Below are 26,446 nucleotides of genomic sequence, written 5' to 3'. Positions count from 1 at the left end.
CGTGTATACAATGTGGAATATATACTTCAAATTTTTTCATAAAAAACATACATATTATTACAACATATTGAGTTACGTTATACATAACACACAAACTCGTAACTACCACACAGCTTGCTAATAATACCCAAAAGAACAGTTTAGATAAAATCATTAATTTATTAGATAATTTGACTACAGTACAAACACACACACATACATTTCCACAAGTACTCTAAAGTGCCGAATTGTGCGGAATGTTGTATAAAACCTAAAGAAAACTACGAGATAATATATACAGAGCAACTGCGCTTCTAAAGTTTAAAAGCACAGTTTAAAATTTAAACTCACCTTAGATCTAAACAAAGCAGCATTATTATTAAAAAAAAAACAACTTCTAATCCATTTATATTATTCACACTAGCGTGTGTGACAAAGAAACAACAGATCTTATTAATATTCAGTGTCGCTGCACTTTTAGTAAACTTTATTAAAAAAAGCCAGATGGATTTCCCTTTGTTTTTGAATGCCCCCTTCCCCAACTATCAAGCAGGAGCAGTAATCCTCTCCATGGCCTGTATCATCATGTCCCTGGTGCGAGCGTAGCGTCTCACTATCTGTCGAACGTGTTCCTCTTCCTCGCGCTGTAGGATACGCAGGAAGTTGCACAGTTCAGGAAAACTGAATGCATCCCACTGTGAGGGAGAACACAAAAATACAGTTGTCACAAAAAGCAGTTTGAATCTGATAATGGGTTTTGACTTAATAAACTTAAGGGCATGAAGTAGAATCAAACGGAATCTAATATTCCCTCTAATAAATATTTAAATACTTCATGAAGTCTCTTTTAAAGAGAGAGATTCATCTTTGAAGGGAATAATACGTCGAGATACATCTTGAATTCCCTTTTAGACAAATAGTTTTGTCTTTGAAGAATTACAGTGCTGGCAAATCCATTCCTTTAAACTCACTTGAACAGAGATGTGCCATTTCGAATTGTATAACTGCTGATTTGGACAGAATCAAATCGACTTTGAAATTTGTATCGTACTGAAGTGGGTTTTTTTTTGTGTTTGTTTTTTTGTTTTTGAGAAATACAGACCCTATAGTCTTGTCAGACATGTAGACACAGTTGAATGGTTTATATGCACCTGTAGGATAATACTGTTGCATTTACAGTGACCGTCATAGAGACATTAACTCTAAAATACAAAACGTACAATAACACAATCAAAACATTTTTGTTTCATTTTCCAGGAATGCAATTGTTCTTGTGCTACTGCCTGTCTTTTCCACCTGAGGGCAGTATAAGTCAGACAGTCGGATATATTGCACATGGACGTCTATACATTACAGACATCTCAGCTATTTCTCACCTCTTCCCTCAAAAGAAAACAGACATAACCCAGTACAAGTGCATTGAATGTCTCAATGTTCTGCTCCACCATTTGTGTCCAATTATCGGTTGTTATGTGTTTTACATTGTTATGTTGTTAGCGTCACCATTTAACTGGCATTTGTCATGAATACATGCTAAACACAAATTACTTTAATTAGTCTGGTAACTGGCAGTAGCATTAAAGGGGAAATCAACCCAACATGTTTTTTTCAATAATATGTTCCATGCACCACGACTAGTCTGCATATGTCATTTTGATTAATATTGCGTTTGTGGATAATGAATTAAGATGCAAAATCCACTTGTGTTTTTTTGCTCTCAGGTGTAATTTTGTCACTGGCTGTTGCCTGAAACTGAAGTGACAGTTGTTCGGGTAGCAACCAATCATGACCCCGGTTTTCTCAGTTAGGTCATGTGATGGTCACAAACAGAGACACGATTGGTTGTTATCTGAGCTCCGAGCAAATGTCATGTCCTTTTCAGTCGATAGCAAGAGACAAAATGGCTTCCCTTTGAGAAGGATTAAAAAACAGGTGGATTTTGCTGCATTCCACAAATGCTGTATTAGTCCCAATGCCCTGACCAGACTAGTGGGACTACATAGAACAAATTATCATGAATTTTCGCTTCCACTCTAAAAACCTTGCTACCTCTTTTTTGAAAAAATGTTCACAATTCACCAAAGTGCTGCTATGTTGAAGTGAGGCAAGGTGATTTTCTTAGTTTCTGGTTTTACACAAGTCAAAAACAGTCAACGAACAGCTCCTATCTAAAAAAAACAAATAAAAATATAGCAAGGCACCACTGTAAAACAAAGGTTTTTCAGCCAGTAGCAGGCACAGCATGCAAACCTATGTGAATAGTCAGAGTGGTGGCATCTCTGCTTCAATTTGAGCTAAGAAAAACCCTGACCCAAATGACCTTACATTAACGTCGCTGGTCTCGTTCTCTCTGAGGACCAGACTTAAGACTTTTTCACTTGGTCCTGCACACAAGCGCAGACGGAGGGGATGCTCATCGTCGCTCAGTTTCCGCATAGACACTAGTGGAACAAGAGAGTACAGCAAATGTTAGCTTGTAGTCAAGCATTGCTTGTTCCGATTCAAAGATCTTACCTTGATTCTGTCTGTCAGCGCGCTCAAACAGGGCAAACTTGGCTGGGTTGTCCACAACTGTAAACTTATGGAGCAGGGCCTGGATGACTTCTCGTACCCGCGTTTGGGAGCTTATATGCAGGTGCTTTGCAGCATCTTTGGGGAGGTAGAAGGATGTCCGTCGCGTCAGCCGCCGGCCGTACTCGTGCTCCTCCTGCGTTGTGCTCTGGGGAGGAGGCAGGGTGATCGGACGGACTAGCTGAAAGTGGACTTTAATGAAACCAGTGTAGGAGCCGTCTTTATTCTGAGAATGGGAAAGATGAGTTAGAGTCATTGGTGGTGCAAAACCAAATTTTCCTTTCATGCTCGGTTAGAAGTAAACCTAATTGGATGAAATAGTTAACCCTGTGCTTCATCTAAAACGATACAGAGCAAATGCTGGATTATTTACAGCAAGCACACCAGTCTTCAATCCAATTTGCTGGGTGAACCCAAATTTGGGTAAAATTGACTCAATCGACTCAAAATCTACAATCTTGTTCACAGTCAGGGGGAAGTGGCCACTGATTTTAGAATGACACACAGTGTCATCAGCAAGTTGCATCAGATACAGAGAAAACGAAAGAGTCACACAAAAGCGCAGAAGTGGACATTCTTGGAAATGTACTGTTCAGGAAGTTCTCAAATGCTAATATATTCAAAATTTGAGAGAAGGCCACATTTAATCAATCTGTAAAGGTTATAGAGCTACTGTTATTTTTCTAGCACATTGCCTAGTTTAGCAGTTGGGGGTCCCATCAAACAGAAAGATGCCCTGAGAAAAAGAAGGCAAATGATCTCACCACCACCATGTAGAGATTGCTGTTAATCTGAGCGTTGTACTCCTTCACCTTCTGTTGAACTTCGCCAAGACTTAACTCCTGTTTGTGCCAGTCTGTCTGCTCATCCTAAAAAGAAACCAGCAGCTCCAGTTTAGTAAAAACACAAAATGTGTCTTTGGATTTTTGAGTTTCGGGAACAAATGAGATTTTTGAGAATGTTTGTTTTGGCTGTAGAAAGAAACAAAGACAATAACAACACATAGCTCACCAGTTCCCTTTTGAGCCAGTGACTGAAAGAATCACACGCTGTAAAATACAACTCTGCTCGAGAGTCATTGAATGCGTCCCTGCTTCCTGAAGTCATCTCAAGGATTCATGTGCAAAACCGAATAAAAAAGCGGGATGATACCAACTATGGTATGATGCGCTCAGCGTTTTTTTTTCTCTGTCTTATTTGGAGAGCACATTTACATTTGCTCCGCCCCGGCCGTAAAAAAGCCACCATAAAAACAGCGTGTTAAACAGCATGTGATTGTCCATTGTGTGGGAGGAGAGTGATTGCGAGCTTCTGATAATGAATGTATTAATTCAAAAAGAGATCTTCAACCAACTAATTTATGCATACTCAACATTGGAGTGGGACACCTGCACAATCTCATCTAATGATCAATTACAGTGGCTGTATTAACAAGAGAATAATATTTGGCTGAAAATGTCATTTGAACACTATGTTTACTATCATGGTTTCACAGGGGGTTTAAAAAAATCCACACGCATTTTTTTTTAAATGGCAGATTTTGTGATACAAACAATATCTAACCAAGATCGCTCATTTTCACCTTTTCCCACTTTTAGCTAATTCAATAACTAATAAATAGTTTTACATTTTTTACATCCCCAAATTCAATCCCAAGTAGTTCTTTATTTTATTTTTTCTAAGGTTACAATAAGGATCTCAAAATGGCTGCTACAAAATAAATAAAGTATATAGTATAGTATAGTACATATATATATATATATATATATATATATATATATATATATATATATATATATATATATAAAAAACTGCAATGCAGCACTCAGAAAATAGGTTCTACAGTAATATTCTTCCATTCTTATGTACATAAATAAGATATGAGACACCTTTCAAAGTGGTGCTGTGTATTTCTGTGGCACTTTGGCTGTCCAACAGACATCTCCTCAGATTAGTTTCTATTTTGATGACAGAATCAGAACCGTTGTGACAGTGTTTTTATCTCCAGTGACATACACAGAAACGATGTAGTATAACTGATTTGACTTAAACAGAATGCAACTAAAAGTTTGACTGAGAGTTTGCTCCTCACCACATTTGTGTCAGTCTCAACGGAGTCGACTGAGAAATCCACCTGCCTCGCTGGTAAACTTCTGTCCGCGCTGCAGTCCAGCTGGATTAGCGTTCGACATCTGTGATGGCAAGTGTAGCTGCAATCTGTAGAGAGAGTGTGTGTTTTGACATAATGAAATTCCATTTTTTCACATTTTGGCTCACGCAGGGGTGTCAGTAAAATGCTTGGGGATTTGTTTCCAGGGTAACATGGTGATGGCATCCCTGACAGATCTTCCTACTGGTTTGAGGAATTGTAACAAAACAAGCATCCTGCATTTGACTGATAAGACAACTTTGGCTGTGGAATCCTAATGCTTCATATTATACGATAAAAAAAAACAAAAAAAAACGTTTTTACATGCTCCAAAACAGCTCACACATGATGCTTCATTATCGTCATCCTCAACACAGCTCCAATTTGCAGGAACATGATGACTCAACATTGGCTGACAAACAGGCCCGTCATCCTGCCTAGTTTGGTGCCGATTTAGTGCTTCTGTGCTTTATAGGTCATTGCCTCCAGTGCACAACTATTGACACACCAACCTCATAGGATGTTGTGCTTATATATGAATAAGTGTGCTTTACGTCAACAAAATTTTAGTATAAGATGAAAATGTAAAATTTGTAAATGGCTTCAATTTAACTACAAAAATAATGAATTTTGATGATTTGTGCTTGTTTGTTTTCATGCACTCTCACGTTTCAAGCTTTATTAACTGTGCAGTATTTAATTATATATTTTTCAAGCTATGACAACGCTTTTTACTTGCATAATTTTGAAAAAAAACAAAAAAAAGTCTCATGTCGGTTATGCAAAAATAATGCTTGCTTTTTGTGATTATCATAATCAATGATTTAGTTTCAAGATGCTCTATCTAACCTCTCTAACAGATTTTAAGTGCTGCTGATCCAATGCTGACTAAAACTAGAAGAAGAAATTATCACCAGTGTAAAACTTGAACAAATTCAATTATTTCTATTTGTTCATCACATAATTTCCCCCCCCCCCCCATCCCCAACCCTAATATCGTCTTGTTGGTTTATGTCGAAAAACAAGTAGATTTGATTATTGTAACAACATGCTTCATTTATACCACAGCAGGTCCAAAAACGGTGATGCTCGTTTACTAACTAAAACTCGGACACGGCAGACTGCAGAGTGGACAGATGACAATTTTCATGAATACTGTTATTCCGGCTAACATGTTTGATGATAATATACAGTTAGAGATATTGAGATATTCAAGTTAAACATAATTGAAAGGTGGGGTTGATTATGCACTATGTGACCCCACTTGGTTTCTAAACTACAGTAGTTTATTCACTGGTTTGGGGTTGTATTCTCAAATCTAAAACTCTCCCCTTTCAAGACCTTAACAATGGCAAATTTATTTAATCTTTTTGGGCATTAGCAATGTGAAAGAGATCAGAGATTATTGACAATACTTTAAACTGGTCAGTAAAACTAACAACCACACATGTGGAACGACCACTAGTTCCTGTTTTGAAAGAAAATGTATGAAATTGACCAAAACGTGACTTATGAGCCTACGATATATTATTCCATTTGTGTATTAAGAATTAAGAAGTGAAATACACCCATTTTTTATCTATCGCTAAGGGGCGAGAATTTTGCCACTTCCTGTCAAGTGAAAATGAAATCGCCTAGCGTGAGTTTGCGAATCCAAATCAGACCTCGAAAACAGAAAGGTGAGCCATGATTGGTTGTTAACTGAGGAACTGATGGCCGCTTAATGAGGTAGATTAACATGAGTGTTTTTTTCTGCTTAATTCTTATTCCACAAATGCACAATGATCCCTTTCGATGCTTGGCACATGCTAGTCATTTGTAAACAAGGAGAAAATGCGAGCCAATTTTAACCATTCTGTCTGAGCATAGTTAGTGTCATTTTTTTTATTTTCCCAAACATTTTCTCCATATATTATTATGAAAAAAATGGAGTTGACGTCAATTGACATCAGTGGTGCTCTGTTGACGTTCTTTCACATCAATAGCCCTCAAAGTGTTTGTCAGAATGCCGCGTGGGGTACATATAGTATGATGTATGGAAATGTTTTGCCCTAACTTTTCCTTTATCAATGTATTTTTGAATGTTTACACTATAGGCAAAGTACTCACTAGTACAACGCAGCGGCTGCTTATAAAGACCCCAGATGAATTCTCCACACAGGTCACACCAGGTGAGGTGGGTGTGACCATACGGCTGGAAGTCATGACCCACACCGGCTTCTCCGGACGGAGCCTCGATGCTGACAGTGTCCCCAACCAGGCGGACGACGTGGAACCGACTAGCCTGACTCGGAGGGTTGCGTGGCCCAGGGGCCGCCAGTTCAATGGGATCATTTACACTAAGGTCCTTCAGCTCAATCAACTCACATTTGGACATCCTGCCCGGGACCCAATCACGGACATGTCAAGTAAGCTGTCCGTAAGCTTTTGCGGTTCGCTATCCACCACTGAGACCGCATCAGTATTTGAGGACTCCTTGAGTGTAGTTCAGTATGTCACGTTCATGTGTTCATTTGGGTGGAAAAAGTACAAGGTTTTGCCTTGGATGCCTTGCCAGCTTCATGTGGGCTACTGCCGAGAAGCGCGGGTCACCACCAGCCCTGAGGAGAGGAAACAAAGCAACTGCTTGAAATCATACACAAGTTCACGCTAGAGTGCGCGCTTAAATGCACGAATCAAAACACTTCCACTCTGAAACATTTGCTTTTACTGCAGTGACAGCACAGTGCGGTTGAAACATTTGTCGTTCATGAGCTTCGCGCACGCAACAGCAAGAGATTAATTTGTGTTATCTGATATCGGGATTCATGTGAAAACATCAAAAAAGTGGGACAAGATGATGAGGATAATCCTGTACAAGCCAAACGTGACGCTCAATACTTACTGGACAACCAGCATGTGTTCAACGTTTGGGACAAAACACCAGAAAATCAGGTCAAAAAACAAGCATCACTTCACAAACAAACAAAAAAAACACTCTCATCTTAAGGATTTAAGGGATACCATTACAGAAGATTCAGAAATGCTACATGAGTGTTGTCATTGTACATTTCATTTTTGTTCAGAAAAAACAAACATTATTTTCAGACATTCCTTTCCAGAGATGATGGTTATTCTCTGCTTTTGTTGAAGAGTAATACAAATACTTAAAAAAAAATCTGTTAGCAAACCGCCAATGTATCACATATGATCTTATTTTTCAAAATAAGTTGCAATTACAAAACCATCATTTAAGGCTTGCTTCAATTCAAATAATAAGTCAACAAAAGATCTATTCGTGGCATTCCTTTATAGTATTTATTGAAATGAACTAGAATTATTAGACTTTGCATTTACCTGTTATTCTTGCTCATTGTTTGGCGATGTTTGGCGAATTTCTTGCAAAATTGGTGATTGACTGCAAATGTCATAATTTGGAGAATGATACATGTCATTGATTGGTTCCACAAATTATATGTTTTCAGTACCAATGTTACGCCTTTTATTTGCACAAGTGTGACTATTCATTTTATAGGTAAAAAATGTTTGCTATAGCACCCATTTTGTATTTGTAGTATTTAATTGGTATGCTGTATGTAAGCAATTTAATTACAACACAGTAATTTATTTTCGTTTCATACATTATTTCTGTCTCAAATGGTTTTTGTTGACTGACTGAACTGAAAAGAAATGAATCCCTTCATAATTGACCATTTCATTGTAGAACAGCTATAGGCTACAGTGACAATAGGTGTTCTATTCGATTTTATTCTTTCTATTCATAAACAAGTACATAAATGACAAGATTTTAAAGAGAACATGTCAAACATGTTCTCTTTAAAATCTTGCAAAATGTGCACATTTTGCTACTGCGACTGCCTGTATTGTCCAACTTTTTACTTAATCTGATGTACAACGTTGTGAAACCGTGGCATAGTTTAGCGGTGGAGCTGAATTGTGAGTTGCATATGAACAACCTGAACTATAGTGCCAACTGGGTCACTGCACGGTGCTTTTAGACCAGCCGACAAGAGAACATTGTATTCCTACCCCATTTTCTTCATGCACAAGATAAACGTTTAAAAGCCTGATACATGTTAAAAAAAAAAAAAAAAGTTTAGAATGCCCTGTACTGTCAAATCGCGTTTGGGTTGCAAACGCTCTGTGGTTTAACAACCCGGATTAAGACCGTAATAAAATGACAGCGAAACACACAAGAACAACCTCCTCTGACGGATGAAATAAAAGCAATAATACCTTGATTAGTTGAGCAATTCATTCCTTGAGGTTTAAAGGGAAGAAGAGACGCGGTGACTGAGGGCAATTTGCCGATGAGTTTCGCGGCAGATGGTCTCTTTCCGAGACTCACTCACCTCACTTTGCGCATGCACAATACGAATATATGGGATTACTTTCTAATCCTGTATGGTTGTCCAGCATCCAATGTAGAGAGGAATCCCCTCTGTCGGAAATCCCAGTAGAAAACACACAGCGTTTTCTCGTGTGCTACTTATGATCTGCAGCTATCAGTTCGTAAAAAGTCTATATAAATGTAGCCCATAATAATCACGATCATATTTTAAATAGCAATTGCACAGATTTTAGTTTCTGGAGGAAAAGATGATAAATGTGTTAAATATTTAATTTTGCCCTATTTGGACATCACTCTGAGAGGAAAAAACCCTCAAGGCGACAATATGGAGGAAAGAACCAAGTGCATACACACACACACACACACACACACACACACACACACACACACACACACACACATATATATATATATATATATATATATATATATATATATATATATATATATATATATATATATATATATATATATATATATATATATATATATATATATATATATATATATATATATATATATATATATATATATATATATATATATATTATTCTCGTTCTAGTGACTTGTTGTAGATACTGTCTATAAGAGTTAGTGTTAGAGTATTTATACATTACCGCTTTGCAGAGAGAAATTATGTACACAAGTTTAAGGAGTAAAGTTGGATAGTTGGAAAGAAGACCAGTTGCACACCACATTGCGATCTGTTGACCGTCTACAAGTGTGTGTGTGTGTGTATGTGTGTGTGTGTGTGTGTGTGTGTGTGTGTGTGCGTGCGCAGGCGGTGCACAGTCACAAGCTTATTTGGAAGTAATTGGAGCACAATAACCAGATAACAAGTGACCAATGATGGCCCATTGAGTTGTTGATTGTGGAATGGGTGCTATTAGTCTGTACATCCAGTCTAACATGCAGTACCCTACAGGCACTGGGGTGAAATTTTATTGATATTTCATGAAGGCAGCCTATCCGTCATGAAATTCAATAAATTAATACAATAATTCGATAAAACTTGCACATGGGAAACAGGGTGTTGATAAACATGCTAATAGTCACTGCTATGAGCTTCCTGTTCCGTCAAAATTGGTCTTTTAACTGATTAAATAAAGACTGATGAAAAATTAAAACATGATTTGAGAGTGTGGAAGAAAGAAACCCCACAAAAGCATGGAGAATTGTACAAAGAATGTGTATGTGTCAACCATATGAATCCCATAACACCATTTGAGATAGATAGATAGATAGATAGATAGATAGATAGATAGATAGATAGATAGATAGATAGATAGATAGATAGATAGATAGATAGATAGATAGATAGATAGATAGATAGATAGATAGATAGATAGATAGATAGATAGATAGATAGATAGATAGATAGATAGATAGATAGATAGATAGATAGAGATAACTCGCGGTCATTATTGTGAAAAATGGAACCGGAAGTTTCTGGTACACTTTCAAAGTGACGCAAACAGGAAGTAACCGGAAATTGAAGTTACTGGAAATGGTCTTCCTGACCGGCAGAGCGTTGCCAACACATCACAATCATAGTTTATCTAACACTCATCACACCGGTTGCAATGTGATCGTCGTTCGGTCATGAATCTTTGCTTGAATAAGCTTCTTCATGCTTTCGTTCACGTGGCTTTTCTTCGGAATTACTTTGATTCCGGTTTTTTTCTTCTTTTTTGGGACTAAGCGTGGAGTGTGTGAATTGAGCATTTTGTCGAACATGACCCAAAGCAAAGAGACAGAAGCAGAACCTCGATTGTTCGCTTTCGCCCGAGTATCTTCCACAGTGCTGACACACTTTCTCGGCATAACCATCACGGGCTTCGTCGCTGTTCTGGCTCGACCTGGTTCAAGTGAGTGAGACATTTATTATGGCCTCACGCCTTCTTTTTTTTAATATATTAATAAACGTGTGCATGACTATTTGGTGTAATTTCTTACAGGTTGGTTCTCCTGGCATCCTTTCCTTATGACATTAGCAGTAAGTGGGTTAGGTTGGTTTCCAAATACAACTTGGAACACGTGACACGGTTACATTATGTGATTGGTCAATGTGGATTTGGCGCACCTGTCTTTGTGTTTGTTACAAACAGCTCCGTTTTATTTTCCTTTTAGTGATGTATCCATTTAATCCTTGTGCAGGATTTTGATCATTTTTTGGGCATTTTCATTCTCATCATTCTTGCAGTATTTTAGCCAATGGGTGGTACGTTCTTTAACGTGTGATAACTAAGTGGTGCCAATTTCCCCACCTGGGTGAAATTTCAGCTTCCTAATGCTTTCTGTCAATGCTTTCTCATTGATGTAAAATGCCTTTGATGTAAAGGTCAGAGGATCAGACAAGATACTAACATCAAACATGTTTATTATTTTACTCCATTTTAATGGCAGCTCCTACGTGATCACAGTATAAAAATGACATCACAGGTAACGACCAATCAGGACTCAACTGTTTCCTGTGTTTGGTCATGTGATGGTGACAAGTAAAGGTACAAGCGACTATGCACTAGAACCTTTCATTGGCTTTTATTGGGCAGGTATACCTAATGATGTGACCGTTGAGTTCAACGATGATTGCAGAGCTGATTATTATTTTCCTTTTCATCAGTTCTCCTTCTTCATGACAGAAGCCATTCTCCTCTTCTCACCCCACGGCTCCCCTTTGAGGAAGTTTTCCCACAAGGTGAAAGGTCGTGTGCACTGGATGTTGCAGTGCGCCTGCGTGACCTGCGCTGTGCTCGGCCTGGCAGCCATCTTTTACAACAAACACCTGCACGACAAGCCTCACTTCACCTCCTGGCATGGTCTACTGGGCGTGATCACGGTGTGCACGGTGGCGGTCCAGTCGCTGGCCGCTTTGCTCCTCGTCTACCACTCTCTGGCCAAAGGCTGGTCGTTGGCTAAGCTCAAGAGGTACCACGCGGCGTCAGGGCTGGTCACCTACCTGCTTGGCAGCGTTAGTCTGCTCCTTGGACTGACGTCAGTGTGGTTCACCACGTCGGTCAGTAACACTACTTGGTACCTGGTGGTACTCGGTCCCATATTCTCTGCCCTAATCATCATGAATCAAGTTACCAGTGCCTATGTGGCAAAGAAACGCTTCCAGTCTTGATCAGTGATGGGGAAGTAATGAAGCCCAAATTCAAAGCTTTGTTAATGGTATTTATTGGTATTATTTGAGCAAAACTATGGGAACAATTTTTGACAACATAAAAGCCTTATCCAGCACTAGCAATCTTTGGTTAAAAATGACATTTGATTCCTTATGTCAATCTTAATTTGTGTTATATATATTTGATAGCAAAAACGTTTTTACTTAATCAATCAATCAATCAATCAAATTTTATTTATATAGCCCTAAATCACCGAAGTCTCAAAGGGCTTCACAGAATGAAAAGAGGTCATACAGAGACATCTTTTCAATGTAAGGTACACAACAGCATCCCCTGTCAAAGCTCCCAGAAGGGGAAGGAAAAACTCAAAAACCCCAATTTGGGGAAAATCAGAAACCTCCAGAAGGGACCACAGGTGGGAGGAGCCCCCTTCCAGGCCCACAGGTTGAAGTGGATGCTGCATGTACCGAACACAGAAACAATATAAATTACAGAAAACATATTGTGCTATATAGTGCAGTGATGTCTTGACAGCAGGCAAAGCCATTGGGCAGGAACCATCCCGCATTCCAGCCAGGTGGACCGCAGACGGCTAGACTCGTAACCCGTGATGGTCGACCAGCGCAGGACCCAATGGAGGCGGTCAAGTCAACCCTCACCATCTAGCTAGCCCCCAGGAAAAAAGAAGAAGGCTGCAGACAGGCTAATTTAACTAAATGCTTTTGAGTATAGATGTGTTTTTAGTCGGGATTTAAAGATTTCTACCGAGGTGGCTGCGCGAACTTCCATAGGTAGGGCATTCCATAGTACTGGCGCGCGAATGGAAAATGCCCTTGATCCCGCAGACTTCTTTTTAGCCCGTGGGGTCGATAGCAAACCGGCATTTTGTGATCGAAGTTGTCGGGACGGAACATAAGGTGATACTAAGTCGACGAGATAGGAAGGAGCTAAACCGTGTAAAATTTTATAAGTAATTAACAGCACCTTAAAATCACATCTCACGTGTATTGGAAGCCAATGCAGGTCAGCTAGAATCGGAGTAATATGATCAAACTTTCTCGTCCTTGTCAATAGTCTCGCCGCTGCATTCTGTACACACTGCAGGCTTTTAATGTGAGACATGGGAAGGCCGGAAAACAAAATGTTGCAATAGTCTAGGCGCGACGTAACAAATGCATGAATTAATGTTTCTGCATCGCTAAGAGAAAGAATAGGGCGAATTTTAGCTATATTGCGGAGGTGAAAAAACGCCGTTCTTGTCATGTTATTAATATGTGTTCGAAAGGAGAGAGTTGAGTCAAATATCACGCCGAGATTTTTTGCAGAACTACTTTGGGAAATAATACAGTTTTCTAGGTTCAGCGTGGTATTCTTAAGCAGGTGCTGATGATGAGCAGGGCCAATAAATAACATCTCAGTTTTATTAGGGTTGAGAAGCAGAAAATTGGAAGACATCCATTGTTTAATCTCGGCGAGGCAAGCCTCCAGTTTACTGCACTTGCACGGATCCGTTATTTCTAAGGGCATATAGAGTTGGGTATCATCAGCATAGCAATGAAAACTAATAGCATGTTTACGTATAATATCGCCGAGAGGAATCATGTAGATGTTGAACAGTAAGGGGCCAAGTACTGACCCCTGCGGGACACCACATGAGACGGAGAAAGACTCAGAGATTGCGTCGCCATAAGAGACACTATGCGTCCTTCCCAGGATGTAAGATCTGAACCAAGAAAGTGCTGATCCCGAGATACCAACACATGATCTAAGACGTTCTATAAGAATATGATGATCAATAGTGTCAAATGCGGCACTAAGATCAAGCAGTAATAATATTGATGATATTGAATATTCCTTTTACTTAAGTATGTCTGTGTATATTTTTATTTTTACTTAAGAATGTTTTTCCACTTATAACCAGCCTTTTTTTCCCCCACAAAGTATCTGTACTTTTACTTAAGTACACTTTGTTGGTACTTGTGGTCTTCAATACGGATTCATAACAAAGTTGTTACTGACAATTATGCAAGGATTGTTTTGTATACGAGACCAGATATGTTTATATGGGGAACAGTATTTGTTAAGTATTCACAGGCATTTAATGAGGCTCAAAGGCCAAAAATGACTTGTCAGATGTCATCCTGTTTTTAAATTTCATGATTGATGAAAATTATCGAGCTGTGTTATTTATTAAAAAGCACATTGAAATTTCACACAATAGAACAATGTTTTATTTGTAAAAGAACATTGATAACACATTTTCAGCTTTAGTCTACGTGGCTTGGGTCAGCCATCTAAATGAACATAACAAAAAATAAATACATTTCAGACACTACAAACACTGAAATGAGGGAGATTACCATAGAGTACATTATGAAATTATAAAAGTAAAAAAAAATTAAATATTTAATCCATAAAAATGATCATACTAGACAGATTTGAACATAATGATATCCAACTTCAAATTCTAACAGGAGTACAAATATAGACATGGGATCTGCATCTTTTCCATAATCCACATTTTAGAGCCGCTTTACAAGATTCCAAGACAGGTTGAAGAAAACCCATACTGCCCCGAAAAAATGTCTCCCGCCAGTCTACCGTAAAAACTATCTTTACAGGTCATGTTGTTTAGTCTCATGCTCTCCTCTTGTTTTTCTTTTGTCTAACGTCTAATAAGACCACTGAGTCAACCGGTTTGCAAACAGTTCTAAATCTAAACACCGGAGCGGTGTCATCACAACATAAAAGACAAGGCTAGAGAGCAGCAGAGACCGACACGCAACTGACAGAAACTACGTACACAGGAGGCCATCGCAACTTAGTTGGCTGGCAAAACTCACAGCGCCACCTGGCCCGGCCGGCTCTGTCACCGTCTGGTGGGTGGGCGTGAGTGATAATGTTGTGATTGAGTGACCTTAATGCTTTCTGCATCTGTGAATGTCAAATGAGTGGCTGAGTGCTGCGTTGACTCGATTGATTCTTGTATTGAGAAACGAGCAGGTTCACATTTGTTATCACAATGGTAAAAACAATAATAATAACCACGTACCAGGTTAAAATGGAAACGCTCAAGACCTCTGTGTTATTTAAGGCTAAATGACGTACCACAGAGTGTGTTACTGAGGGTAAGTTGAGATACATTCATTTGAGTGTTGAAAGAGGTGAAAAAAGTGACCTCTCTCAAACCCATAACAAAATGGAACCATAATCTCTTTTCAATATGGGATGCTACACTTTCCTGCAAACTCAAATATTTCAGTTTTGGAATATTTTTGTGAAGTCTAGGCTTTGGCCACAGTAGGTTTGATGAATTTTGGGTGGTGTGGAATAAAATCTGCAGGAAATTCAGCTAGTGGGTGCTGCTACGAACACTTTCTCCATTTCACAGCAAAGTCAACATGAAAGGCAGTTTCTTTTTCAGCAATAAGATTAGACTTAGTATTTTTAAAGGTGTTGTTCTGTGTTACTGCTGGGACAGGGGACACAATAACTATTTAAATTTGAATGGTGAAAAAAAAAAAAAAAGATCAATATTTAAATGACAGTTCATCTGAACTAATCTTAGCAGGACCATGAGTCAAATCCCATCCCATTGCCGTTCTAGCCATGATTAATCTGTGTGTCCAATAGGCCACGTTTGTGTCTTCAGTGTCCCGTCACTTCTATGACATCATCATCTGAACTATCGCCTCCGTTCTCTGCACTCTGATACCTGTCCGGTTGTGTGAGAGCCGCTCCCAACAAGCTGGATGTGGGATTGCTGAAATGGGAGAGGAAGCCGGACGTACTCGAAGCCCGGTTTGCTGGGGGAAAACCTGCTGTCGCCGACAGAAGAGGCCCGGGGAACATCCTGGGCTCAGGGAGCAAAGACTGGTTGTAGTTGATGGGGAAACCTGACGAAAGCAGGCCTGCCACATTGGGGCTCATCAAGTATGGCGACAGAGAAGCCGATGCCAGTGAGCAAGTTGCCGCGGACGATGACGGCGAAGATATGGGAATAGTGTTGGAGGATGAGGAGAGGGCGCTGGATAAAGCAGACGAGGAAGGGGGTGTAAGTTGTCCGTTCCCTGGTACGGAAGAAAACATGGTCTGTAGGTCTGCCAGTGTTTGTCCTGGTGTCTGAAGGTACGAAGCCCCACCGCTTGAACCCATTAGAAGAGGGTGCGTCATGTGCCCCAGGCTGCCCAACAGCGAGGAAGAGTTCAGACCCACTGGTGGAAAACTGAGCCCACTGGAGTTCAGGGGCAATCCGGGGAAATGCGACGGTACCGAAGTCCGTTTGGCTGCGCCGCTTTGACTTTCGCCATGCTTCCGTTTCACCCCTTGCGAATCTAAACCCGAACTCAGGAAGTCGTCGTCAAGCGGTGGGCGGAGGTCTGGAATCATACTGCCTCGATCTCCCGTTGATGGGACAGACGCATCCAATGGGGAGGAGAGGTCGTGACCTGCCGCGCCGGCGCCATCACTTGTGGATGCCGCGAAGTGGCTGAGCTCGCGGAGAATCTCGGAGCTCAAAGGAGAGGACGACTGCTGCTCTACGTCCGGCGAGTGCTGCCGTTGCTCCGCGGGGGAGGCGCAACCATTATGAAGTGGATGGATCACAGAACGCTGGCTATCTGTAGAAGGAAAGGACATGGAATCCATTAAAAACCATCGTTTAGAATAGATATGTGGACACCGGCAAGCCCGCCGCCCCTGTGAGGACAAACGATAGATATATAATAAATTGAGATATGAGAACCCCAACTCAAAAGTTTTTGGGCAAAGTTTTTTTTTTTTTTTTTAAGACTTCTGATTTCAAAATGTAATTAACACTTTATACCCAAATAAATCCTTGCAACAGCAAATGTGCATCATAATAAGATGATGGGACAAAGCTCCAAGTATCAGATTGCAAAGGCATCTAGTGTGCACAGCCCTCTTTCCGTCACCCCACATTAGTATTTTTTTTTTTTTTTTTAAGGTTTATTGAGTTGATAAGGAAGTATACTTAGGATCATTGTTATGCTGAAGGTATGGGCACCAAATTGACTTTGGAAATGTTCATTTATAAGGCCCTCCATCTTAAAGCTCCAATTCCAGGGGAAAAACATAAGGCCAAAGCATGATGCAGCCACCGCCATGCATTACTGTGGCCATGGTGCATTACAAAGGCTACATTTTGCAAAATAACAATCCCATCAGTAAACATGAGGGAAAATGTATTACAGTCTGACAATATGAAGCTATATTATTCAGCCAAGGGCGCAAAAACAACTCAGCTCGGCTTTCTCTATTCAGAATTATGACAGCTGGAACCAGATGTTTAATTACAACAATAAATCACAATGCATTTGTACCTCTTGAAACAGCGGCAGCCCCGGCAGTTGGTCTACTGATTTTTCCAGATCTAATTGCAAAAATCCTTCCATCATTCGTCCTAATGTAAGTACCTGCGGACAGGAAAACGCCCAATGATAGACTCTGTATACGTATAATGAATACAAAATGAACTTGAAGGCACCTTTCGATCCTCTGATAACATGGATGCTCTCGCCAGCACGAATTCGAGCTTGGACATCTGTTGTGCTGTTGGCTCCTGGAATGAAAATGTCTGTAGTTTTACAGACACAGAACAAGAAAATACATATGTTAATTAGGGACATAAAGATAAATAGAATAACTCAATTGAAAGAGGTAACGGGAAAATATGTGCCTTGAAGCTTTTCGCTGATCGTTTTATCACATGGACTGATGTTACTGCACTCGCACACCAAATTTGTATAGCATAGTTCAGCTGGCATGGTGGTGAGAAGGAATGTTCAAAATTTGTGACTTTACACACACGCACACACATTTGATTCAATTAGTAATTTGAATCAATTGGACAGCCATGATCTACGTAACCACTAAAGTCAGAGGTAGATCTATAATCGCGCTTTTGTAAAATTAGCCCCCCCAAAAAAGAGAGAAGGGGGGGGCTCAACTTGTCAGCGAAATCGACTTCTACTTGGAGGAATGTGATAATGAAAAAATCTGAATTGGACATTATTTGAAAAAAACAGACACAGTACCAGTTGTGGTGACAATCCGCTGAACGTAAACGCCAGCCTTCTGCAGGAAATTGACTGGTAAACTGCTAGGAGAGCTTCCACCTGCCATGCCCATGACCACCTGGCGAGGCATCATGGGGATCGGGGTCGACTGGATAGGCCTGACACTCGCTATCGGCTTGTCGTCGGGTCGGACCATCGGCCGCCTGGAAATAAGAAAGATTTGCACAAATGAGCTGAACAGCCGACTATGACTGCACCCTGCACAGCAAGGCTAACCGCCATTTTTCTCAACTGCTGGTGAGATGGCATTAGAGCCGATAACAGATTGACCTGAAACTCACCAGCCACGTTGACTGAATGCCGGTATGTTCGCAAGCGCGTGGTTGCTGCTTGGATAATAAGGAGCATAGGAGGGTCGAGAGTAGGGCACGGACGCTCGTTTTTCATCCTCGTAGCTTTTTTTGGCTGCTTTCTTCTCCGCTTTGGTCAGTTTGGATTCCTTCCGGTCCACCAACAGAGATTCATGTTGGAAAGGTTGCTGTACAAACAAATGGAGAGAAAGACATTGTCTAAATATATCAAACAAATACTGATAGCGTATATTCGCTGCACAAAAATAGAATAGTCATTGTACTTTAGTGATGAGGTGTGGGTAAAGCTGACAAGCTGCAAATATGACAGGTTCATCTTCTAAAGCCTTCAGATTGATCTTGCTAGCTTCAGGTTCCTCCTCAACCAAATGCAACAGTGACTCCACTTCCTTTCGTGTAAAGTTCAGTGCCGGGTTCAGGTCATCCACTACGCGGTCTGCAATCATAGCATCAAGCCGTGAAGTCTGTGTCTGAACCTGTTATTAGCTAGCATGGAAAACTATTTCAGTTTCTTACCAGACATGCCCTGTTTGGAGACCTGTCTATCATAGATCTTCTTCTCCAAGGTGAAATCACAAACCAGGCGGTAAATGAAGCAGGGTTTCTTCTGACCATAGCGGTAAACTCGGCACACCGCTTGAGCGTCGTGACACGGATTCCAGGAGGCATCGAACACAACAACACGGTTGGCACCGATTAAATTCACTCCCAGGCAACCCGCCCTATCAGGAGGACACAATTTGGTACAAAAAGGAACAGGTTTCAGTGTCTGTCCTTGGGTGGAGGGGAAGGAGGAAGTCGAAGGAAATGATGCAGGAAGAACTGTGACACACACCTGGTTGACAGCAGGAAGAGCAACGATTTGGTGTTCTCTGGGTCGTTAAACTGATTGATTAGGCGCTCTCTTTCTGAGGAAGATGTACTCCCGTCCAGTCCTAACACAAACACATTTTTTCCTCAAATTCTTCTTCATTTAGTGGTAATTATATGAATCACAATAGAATGTTTAAACAGTACAATATGTTATAATGGCACAGAACTTACTATAATAATTGAGATTGCGAACCCAGCTGGGGTTCTGAGACTCAGCAGCGGTATCTTGAGATGGAATGGCTCTCTTTGATAAGAAGTCCTCAATGACTGTTAGGGTGGACAAGCTTTGACTGGCAATGCAGGAGGAGATAGTGGAGAGGTGAGTGTGGGCCATTATTTTAGGAATACATTACATGATGTATATACTAACTAAAAGATCACAATATGAACAGTCCGTCAAAAGTTTGGAAACACCTTGTAATTCAGTGTTTTTTCTATATATATATATATATATATATATATATATATTTTTTTTTTTGCAGATTGATACATTATAACTTGATATTATAAAGAAACCCTGAATTAATTATTTGGTTAGAAATGTTAAAAAAAATGTTTCTTGTAAGTAAGCACCTTTTGCATGGGTTTAACAGCTTGAATTTCTCAACCTCTTAATGCGTTTCCTGATTTCTTAATAATGCAACACCAGCTGAATTTGAAGGTGTTTCCAAGTCATTTACTGGTAATGCATATTGAAAGGGAATCTTATTGTGCAATATTTGTTTTTTTAGTGACATTTTGAAGACATTTAGTAGCATTAACACATCCATTTCAAATTTTACAGGAGAAAGTGGATTTAATGAAACACATCGTCACGTCATTTCTATAACCTGCTTCATCATGGATTTTCATTTGATGCAGAAGACTTACCTGAAGACCAAAATCTTGTCTCCTCTTTTGACGCTCTCGTCGATCAAATGAAAGAGAAGCACCATTTTGGCAGAGTGTTCCAAAAGTCCTGTCTGGTAGTTTGACATGATTTCCTTTGCCTGTGACAGAAATTGGTTAAATAAATAAAGGAGAACCTGCAAATGATGAGTGGGCATTTTTTAAAGCATTCACTAAAACATGGAATGGTTTTGAGGGTTGTGTCATACCCATTCATAAGTGATGACTTGATTGCTTCGATCCTGGGAGGGATTGAGCAGCGGCGGAATGTTATTGGTTTTGCTGTTGCTGGAGTCCGAGACTTTGCCTTTGGGGCCACCAGCAATGTCATCAAGGTCCAGATCTGGCTCGTTGGCCTGATTCTCTTTCTGTAGAGCTTCATAAAGCACGTCTGGATGATTCCAGATCTAGTGTGAAGATGCAAAACATTTTTATCGTTGCCAGGCGTAGAATTGAATCTTGCATGTTCCATTTGGAAAAACTTGGGTCTTACCTTGCAACACACACAAAAGGCCTTCAGGGGGTTTAGACCAAGCCAACCGTTGTTTCCTGCCTCTCTGAAGCGATTCATAAACTCAGTGTAGAGTGCTTTCTGTATTGGAGATAGCCTCACCAAGATCACATGCTCCATCTTGAAAGGGAGCTGGTGTTGTAGAACATCATGGCCGCGTCTATGAGACAGAAAAGAAAAAAAAAAAAAATCACAAGAATGAAAATGCGTGCAGTAACAAGTTTTCTTCAAAAACAGAAGAGGAACTCCGCTCACCTTTGAACAAAGCCCTCCAACAGGCTGTGCAAGACATGGCTACGGTAACGCATCAAGCGAACATCTTGAGGAGTGCTGTCCATACATTGCCCATTTAGAATGGGGCGCTCAAACATGTTACTAAACTCCTGGCGCGTACCTAAGAAGTCAGGCCTAACAAAGTCCACCATGCACCAGTATTCAATGAGATTGTTTTGCAATGGGTAACCTGTCAGGACTACTCTTCGCCTCGAACGGATATTCTTCAGAGCCTGCGACGTGCTGGCATGATAATTCTTGATGCGATGACCCTCGTCACAGATCACGACATCCGGACCGGGTCGTAGAATTGACTTTTCAATGCCTAAAAAAAGAAAAAAAATGTTGAAAGAGTGGATTCATTTGCACTTATATATTCAGTGTGCATTGATGGTACTTTTTTGTATACTGAGGAGTTCTGCTTGCCTTTCATAAGTTCTTGTTGTCTATCTTCCTCATCTAGATCAATTATTACAGGCCCCATAGGCTTCTTCGATTTTTTCTTTTTGCCCGTAACAAAACTTTTCTTCATTGTTAGGAGGCGGTACATCTCATAGCCCATGAGCAACACGCCTCCATTTTGGCTCCAGTCTTCGACCACTTTGGCCCGGGCTATTGTGGTTCTGTTAAGTAAACATGCAAATTGATCAAGACTTTAAACATCAAGTGCGGGACAATTTATGTGCACTGCGGCGATCAACTTACTTGTGCTCATCGTTTAGAATTTGAACTTTGAAAGTGCGTCCGGTAAACAAAGTGGGGTCAGTGTCAGGGGAAAGTGTTTCCTGTGGTGGGAGCCACAGGTTGAACTCTGCCAGCCAGTTCTGTAATGTGTTCACCTAAAACGAGGACAACAAAAAGACGAGAGATGAATTTGAGCAATAACAAGTCAAGCAATGTTTTACTATTATGAAAGTAAGAAAAATGTGGTACCTTGCGAAAGTACCCCCTTTGAACTCTTTGACTGTTTGACACATTCCAGGCTTCAAACAGGAAGAAATCAAATTTAATGTTTTTCTAAAATTAATTTTTTAATTAACATTAAGTGGGACAAAATCATGAACTGGAATGACATTTTTGGATGCAATTCCAAAAATTGTATACATTTTAGTCAACCTCTTGACAGTCCTACTTGGTGTTGATTCATCAAAAAAACAGAACTTTTTTTTTTTATATATATATATATATATATATATCTTTGTGTTTGAAACCTGAATATAACAAAAGTTCAAAAGAGGGGCAGAGACGTTCGCAAGGCATTGTATGCACTTGGGGACATAAGAGAAGTGTTATGCATCAGCAGGTGAGACAACTCAATTCATGCCAGGGATGGGCAATTCCGGTCCTCGAGGGCCCACTATCATGCATGTTTTAGATGTTTCTGACCCTCAACTCATCTGATTCAAATAATCAGGATCATTATCATGGCTGGCGAAGAGCTTGCTTATGAGCTAATTATTTGAATCAGGTGTGTTGAGAACGAAACATCTAAAAGATGCACAATAGCAGCCCGAGGACCAGATTACCCCACCCCTGACCCATGCAGACAACAAAATATTGTGGAGGACTACGGAGCAGGTCAAGGAAATGTAAAGATAAACACCACAAAGAAAATATATACTCTACATATACTCTGATGACTCACGGGAACAATGGCCAAGACAGTGTGAGCCTCAGTATTTCGCAGCAGGATGTCAATGAAGGAAATGACTTGCAGTGTCTTGCCAAGCCCCATGCTGTGAGCGAGGATGCAACCAAAACCACTGCTGCTCTTGTAACGATCCAGAGACTCAATCAGGTTATCATACAGAAACCTGATACCACCAATCTGGGGAAAAGATGAATTGAAAAAATGTCACACAGGCACACTTAAGAGGAAAGGCATCGAGGGTTTTGGAGCCTGACGAATAAAGCGCACGTGAATATACCTGGTGAGGTTTGACAGCCCTGGCCAGCTGGGGTGCGAGATAAATGTCTTTTTCCTCCGCAGGGTGGTTGATATTAACCATCACGCGGCCCTGGGCATCAGGCAAGTTCAGAGCATCATTGATGTGCGCTCCACTGCTCTCCTCTGTGCCGGCAGGGCTACCGTCGTCCTCATCAGCCGACTCGCTGCTTATCTGCAGGGCATCTTCGTCCCCGGAGCTCAGTTCAATTATATCTGTCCCATCAATAAACAGAGCATGAGGGCGAGCCACATATACCATATTTCAACATACAGTGGCCAGGGACATGTTTATTCTGTTGTAGACAGTGTCATTAAATTCTATTTATCTCATTGTTTTCTTGACACCATTCAATTGGTCTATCTGAGGTGTGCTATTTCCTAAAATGAAACACACACACAAACACTACCATAAAGCATCGCAAACTATAATCTCAATTACCATCTCTAATAGCTAGCTCAGGGAGTTTAGGTTCGATTTTTTCTTCTTCGTCCCCACTGCTGTCCAAGCAGATCACATCCTGCTTGCCAAGGAGGCCGGGGACCAAGTGAGATACCTGTCCTAAAATGGAAGTTGGGTCCACTGTTGGAATGACAGAAAATAAGTCAAATTTATGTGCTCCAAAAATAATGATGACAAGAAAATAACCATGAACCTAGTTGCGACTCTAAGAAAGTTGGAGCGGGGGTAGGAAAGTCTTTTCTCTGTTGCTCCAGACGCTTCCGCCTCTCCATCTCTTCCTGTTGAGCAGCCTTGGTTCCAGCCTCCAGCTGGTCCTCGTTCAATAGCTTTCTATCGGGGTCAAATAATAATGCACATTATGGAAACTGTGTGATATGGAGAATGGTTTGTAATATTTAGGTCATCTTAAATGAGGTTCAAAAAACAGGTAAAGCATTCATATCTACTGTATGTAAAGGCATTTTGAGTTAATCACTCGAAGATTCAAGAGTTTTATTGTCATATGCATAGTAAACACGAGTTACAAAGGGTTCTTTGTAATCTTTTGGTTCAGCTATTGCAGTGTGACATATGTTATCATTCAATACCGTGTCAAGCTGTACTTGAAAGGAAGAAATAAAACAAATACACACCTGATATTTTTCCTCAAGTGTGCAGGCTTGGCAGGCTTGGAGGGTTTGCATCGTTTTGACAGCTTAGAGGATTTGGTTAGTTTAGACGTTTTATGTTTTTTTGATTTGCTGGAAGTTGTCTTGCTCTGATTAGATTTGCCAGGGCTGCTCGGAGGTTGAGAGCAAGAGGTTGGTCTGGAGGGCGCCCTGGAGGATGTCTGGGATTCAGGACGTGAAGGTGGCTCAGAGGAAGGATCTCCAGAAGTGGCTGAGGTGGAGTCCCGACTTTCTTGTGCTTTTTCTTAGAAAAGAAGAATATTCAGTTTTATATTGACTGGGTCTGATTTAAGCAGTATCTGTTTATCGTTTATGTGTTATGTGCATCAATAAATAAGGTAATTGGCTTCCATTCATGCTAACCATGAGATCATGATGAGAAATTGAAACACTCACCTGAACTGTCATCTTCATCATCTCCCGAATTTTCATCCTCCTCATCATCATCCTCATCCTCCTCTTCGTCCTCCAAATTGTCGTTGTCTTCCTCGTCATCATTTTCTTGATATTCCTCTTCACTGTTAAAGCTACCCTCCAAGTCACTTTCTGAAATTGCCTCTTCAGACATGGCGTCTTGCTGGGCTCTCAAAATATTACCTGCACACCTTCATTAGGTATCCTAAAAAACACACACGCATACACACGGACTTCAAATAAGAGACAATTAACATTCATTGGATATGGCATTCGTTCCTTTTGTCCTCACACCTTTAGACACAACAGCTCACAATGGAACGTGAAAATGTGTTTTTGAAATTGTTGCCAGTTTGTTAAAACAATCATATTGACTTAGGTATTCATAACGTTTATCATGAAGCTAAAAAATAAAGGATGACAATTATCTCTGCAGCACTCCATCAAACGGGCCAGTGTTGTAGAGTTGCCAGACGGAAGGTACTCCTTAGTAAATGGCATATTATAGCTTGCCTGCATCTGATGACGCAAATATTGAACTCTTTGGCGTGAATGCAAGCTGTCGTGTTTGGAAGAAAATTGAACTTTTCTGAAAGGGATCTGAAAAAGGACATGTGTTGTCCTGGGTTTTTACTATTATTATTTTTAATACATTAGTTTGAGGGGAAGATAATAATTTGCTTCATTTTGGGATGAGGCTGTGAATACTTGACTGACACACTGTAGTTGCTCAATCAAGAAATACACAACAAAACTTAAAAAAAAAAGAACGCTTTGAAAAATCAAAGACAGAATTGCTTTGTTAACGGGTCTATGTGACTTCAGATTTCAAAACATGATTTTAGAAAATAAAATATCTTTGGACATGTGGTGTGGCATCATTATTTAACATTTTCTCTAAATTACAACTAATTTCTAAATCTGAATCATAACACTACTGCAATACCATAACATTTAAATATTTAGCTCAAGAATGGTCATATTGATAATAGTTGAATTAACTAATAATTGATAAGTGAATCCCTTTTCCAAGATCCATTTGAATAAGAGATGCATAACAATCGAGGTCATGAAACTGAAGCTGAAGGACAACTACCCAGTCGCACCTACATGTTCCAACTACTGCGAGTATAACGCAAATACTGTACTATTGTTACCAACCTCAAGCAACACACCAATACGCTAGCGAGTTATAAAACAATCCAATTGCCAACCCCCGCCCCCAAATATTCGTGTTCATTTAATCAGTAAAATAGCACAACTCGATTTAGCAGCAAATCAAATTTCCTTAACGAACGATATTTGCTTTTTTTATGTGACGGTGAGAGTTTATTTGTACTATTCGCGCTCGGGCTGCTAACGATATTCGAAATTACTAAGATGCTAACATTTTGGGCTAGCCCAATGCGCTAACTATCTTAATCATTGTATATTTTAGCAACATACCGTGGAAGCATATGTGCTGGACGCTTCTGGAATTGTCGATGTTAATGCACACAGCAAACGATCAATTCATTGAAAGAACAATTGTGAAAATAAACCGATAAACGTTTCTTCTCATTTCCATTTTTTTCCCCCGGTGTTACAGTGTATTTCCTCCGAGTGTTGCACCCAACGAAGGAATGTTCCAGTAGTAAACTCAATTGCCTGAATGATATTCAAGGATTCCCTTCTTCGTACTTGCTATATTTATTGAACGAACCAGAACCTTTTGTAATTACTGCAACAGTATTTTGCTTATTCTGTCTTTTCTATTTCAAGAATAATGAGGTAATAATTGTTTTAGTGTGCGACAGTCCGTCGATTGTTGATGACGTAAATTGT

The 26,446-nt window shown here is 40.1% G+C and overlaps 3 protein-coding genes across 8 annotated transcripts; 1 reads left to right on the top strand and 2 right to left on the bottom strand.

Moving 5' to 3' along the window:
* Positions 1-139: 139 nt before the first annotated feature.
* On the bottom strand, positions 140-9,748 carry rassf1 (Ras association domain family member 1). 5 transcript variants are annotated; one of them, XM_088424631.1, is made up of 8 exons: positions 8,936-9,180; positions 8,036-8,096; positions 6,809-7,299; positions 4,643-4,767; positions 3,315-3,419; positions 2,494-2,776; positions 2,305-2,420; positions 140-674 (listed from the first exon to the last, which is right to left on the bottom strand). In XM_088424631.1, the coding sequence occupies exons 3-8, from the start codon at positions 7,074-7,076 to the stop codon at positions 525-527; spliced, it is 1,047 nt and encodes a 348-aa protein (XP_088280757.1). In that variant the 5' UTR covers positions 7,077-7,299; positions 8,036-8,096; positions 8,936-9,180; the 3' UTR covers positions 140-524. The 5 variants fall into 5 exon arrangements, with proteins under 5 accessions (XP_088280757.1, XP_088280758.1, XP_088280761.1 ...); XM_088424632.1 differs by lacking the exons at positions 8,036-8,096; positions 8,936-9,180 and adding an exon at positions 9,668-9,748; XM_088424635.1 differs by lacking the exon at positions 8,036-8,096 and having other exon boundaries at positions 2,494-2,698; positions 8,936-9,190.
* Positions 9,749-10,542: 794 nt separating this feature from the next.
* cyb561d2 (cytochrome b561 family, member D2) lies at positions 10,543-17,028 on the top strand. The gene is made up of 3 exons (XM_088423309.1): positions 10,543-10,918; positions 11,009-11,046; positions 11,674-17,028. Exons 1-3 carry the CDS (start codon positions 10,681-10,683, stop codon positions 12,175-12,177), a joined length of 780 nt encoding a protein of 259 aa, XP_088279435.1. The 5' UTR covers positions 10,543-10,680; the 3' UTR covers positions 12,178-17,028.
* On the bottom strand, positions 14,387-26,210 carry rad54l2 (RAD54 like 2). 2 transcript variants are annotated; one of them, XM_088423307.1, is made up of 22 exons: positions 26,069-26,210; positions 24,605-24,827; positions 24,173-24,452; positions 23,734-23,870; positions 23,520-23,660; positions 23,061-23,293; positions 22,778-22,960; positions 21,838-21,971; positions 21,559-21,755; positions 21,115-21,457; positions 20,842-21,019; positions 20,558-20,755; positions 20,331-20,449; positions 19,632-19,750; positions 19,423-19,522; positions 19,104-19,309; positions 18,851-19,023; positions 18,558-18,754; positions 18,235-18,419; positions 17,685-17,774; positions 17,521-17,613; positions 14,387-16,797 (listed from the first exon to the last, which is right to left on the bottom strand). In XM_088423307.1, the coding sequence occupies exons 2-22, from the start codon at positions 24,774-24,776 to the stop codon at positions 15,827-15,829; spliced, it is 4,449 nt and encodes a 1,482-aa protein (XP_088279433.1). In that variant the 5' UTR covers positions 24,777-24,827; positions 26,069-26,210; the 3' UTR covers positions 14,387-15,826. The 2 variants fall into 2 exon arrangements, with proteins under 2 accessions (XP_088279433.1, XP_088279434.1); XM_088423308.1 differs by having other exon boundaries at positions 23,520-23,639.
* Positions 26,211-26,446: the final 236 nt, after the last annotated feature.

This window comes from Hippichthys cyanospilos, chromosome 9 (genome assembly GCF_059441005.1).
Source record: "Hippichthys cyanospilos isolate Australia breed blue-spotted pipefish chromosome 9, RoL_Hcya_1.0, whole genome shotgun sequence".
Classification (NCBI taxonomy): domain Eukaryota; kingdom Metazoa; phylum Chordata; class Actinopteri; order Syngnathiformes; family Syngnathidae; genus Hippichthys; species Hippichthys cyanospilos.
Note: the sequence above shows the minus strand (reverse complement) of the source record. Positions and strands in the feature narration are given on the sequence as shown.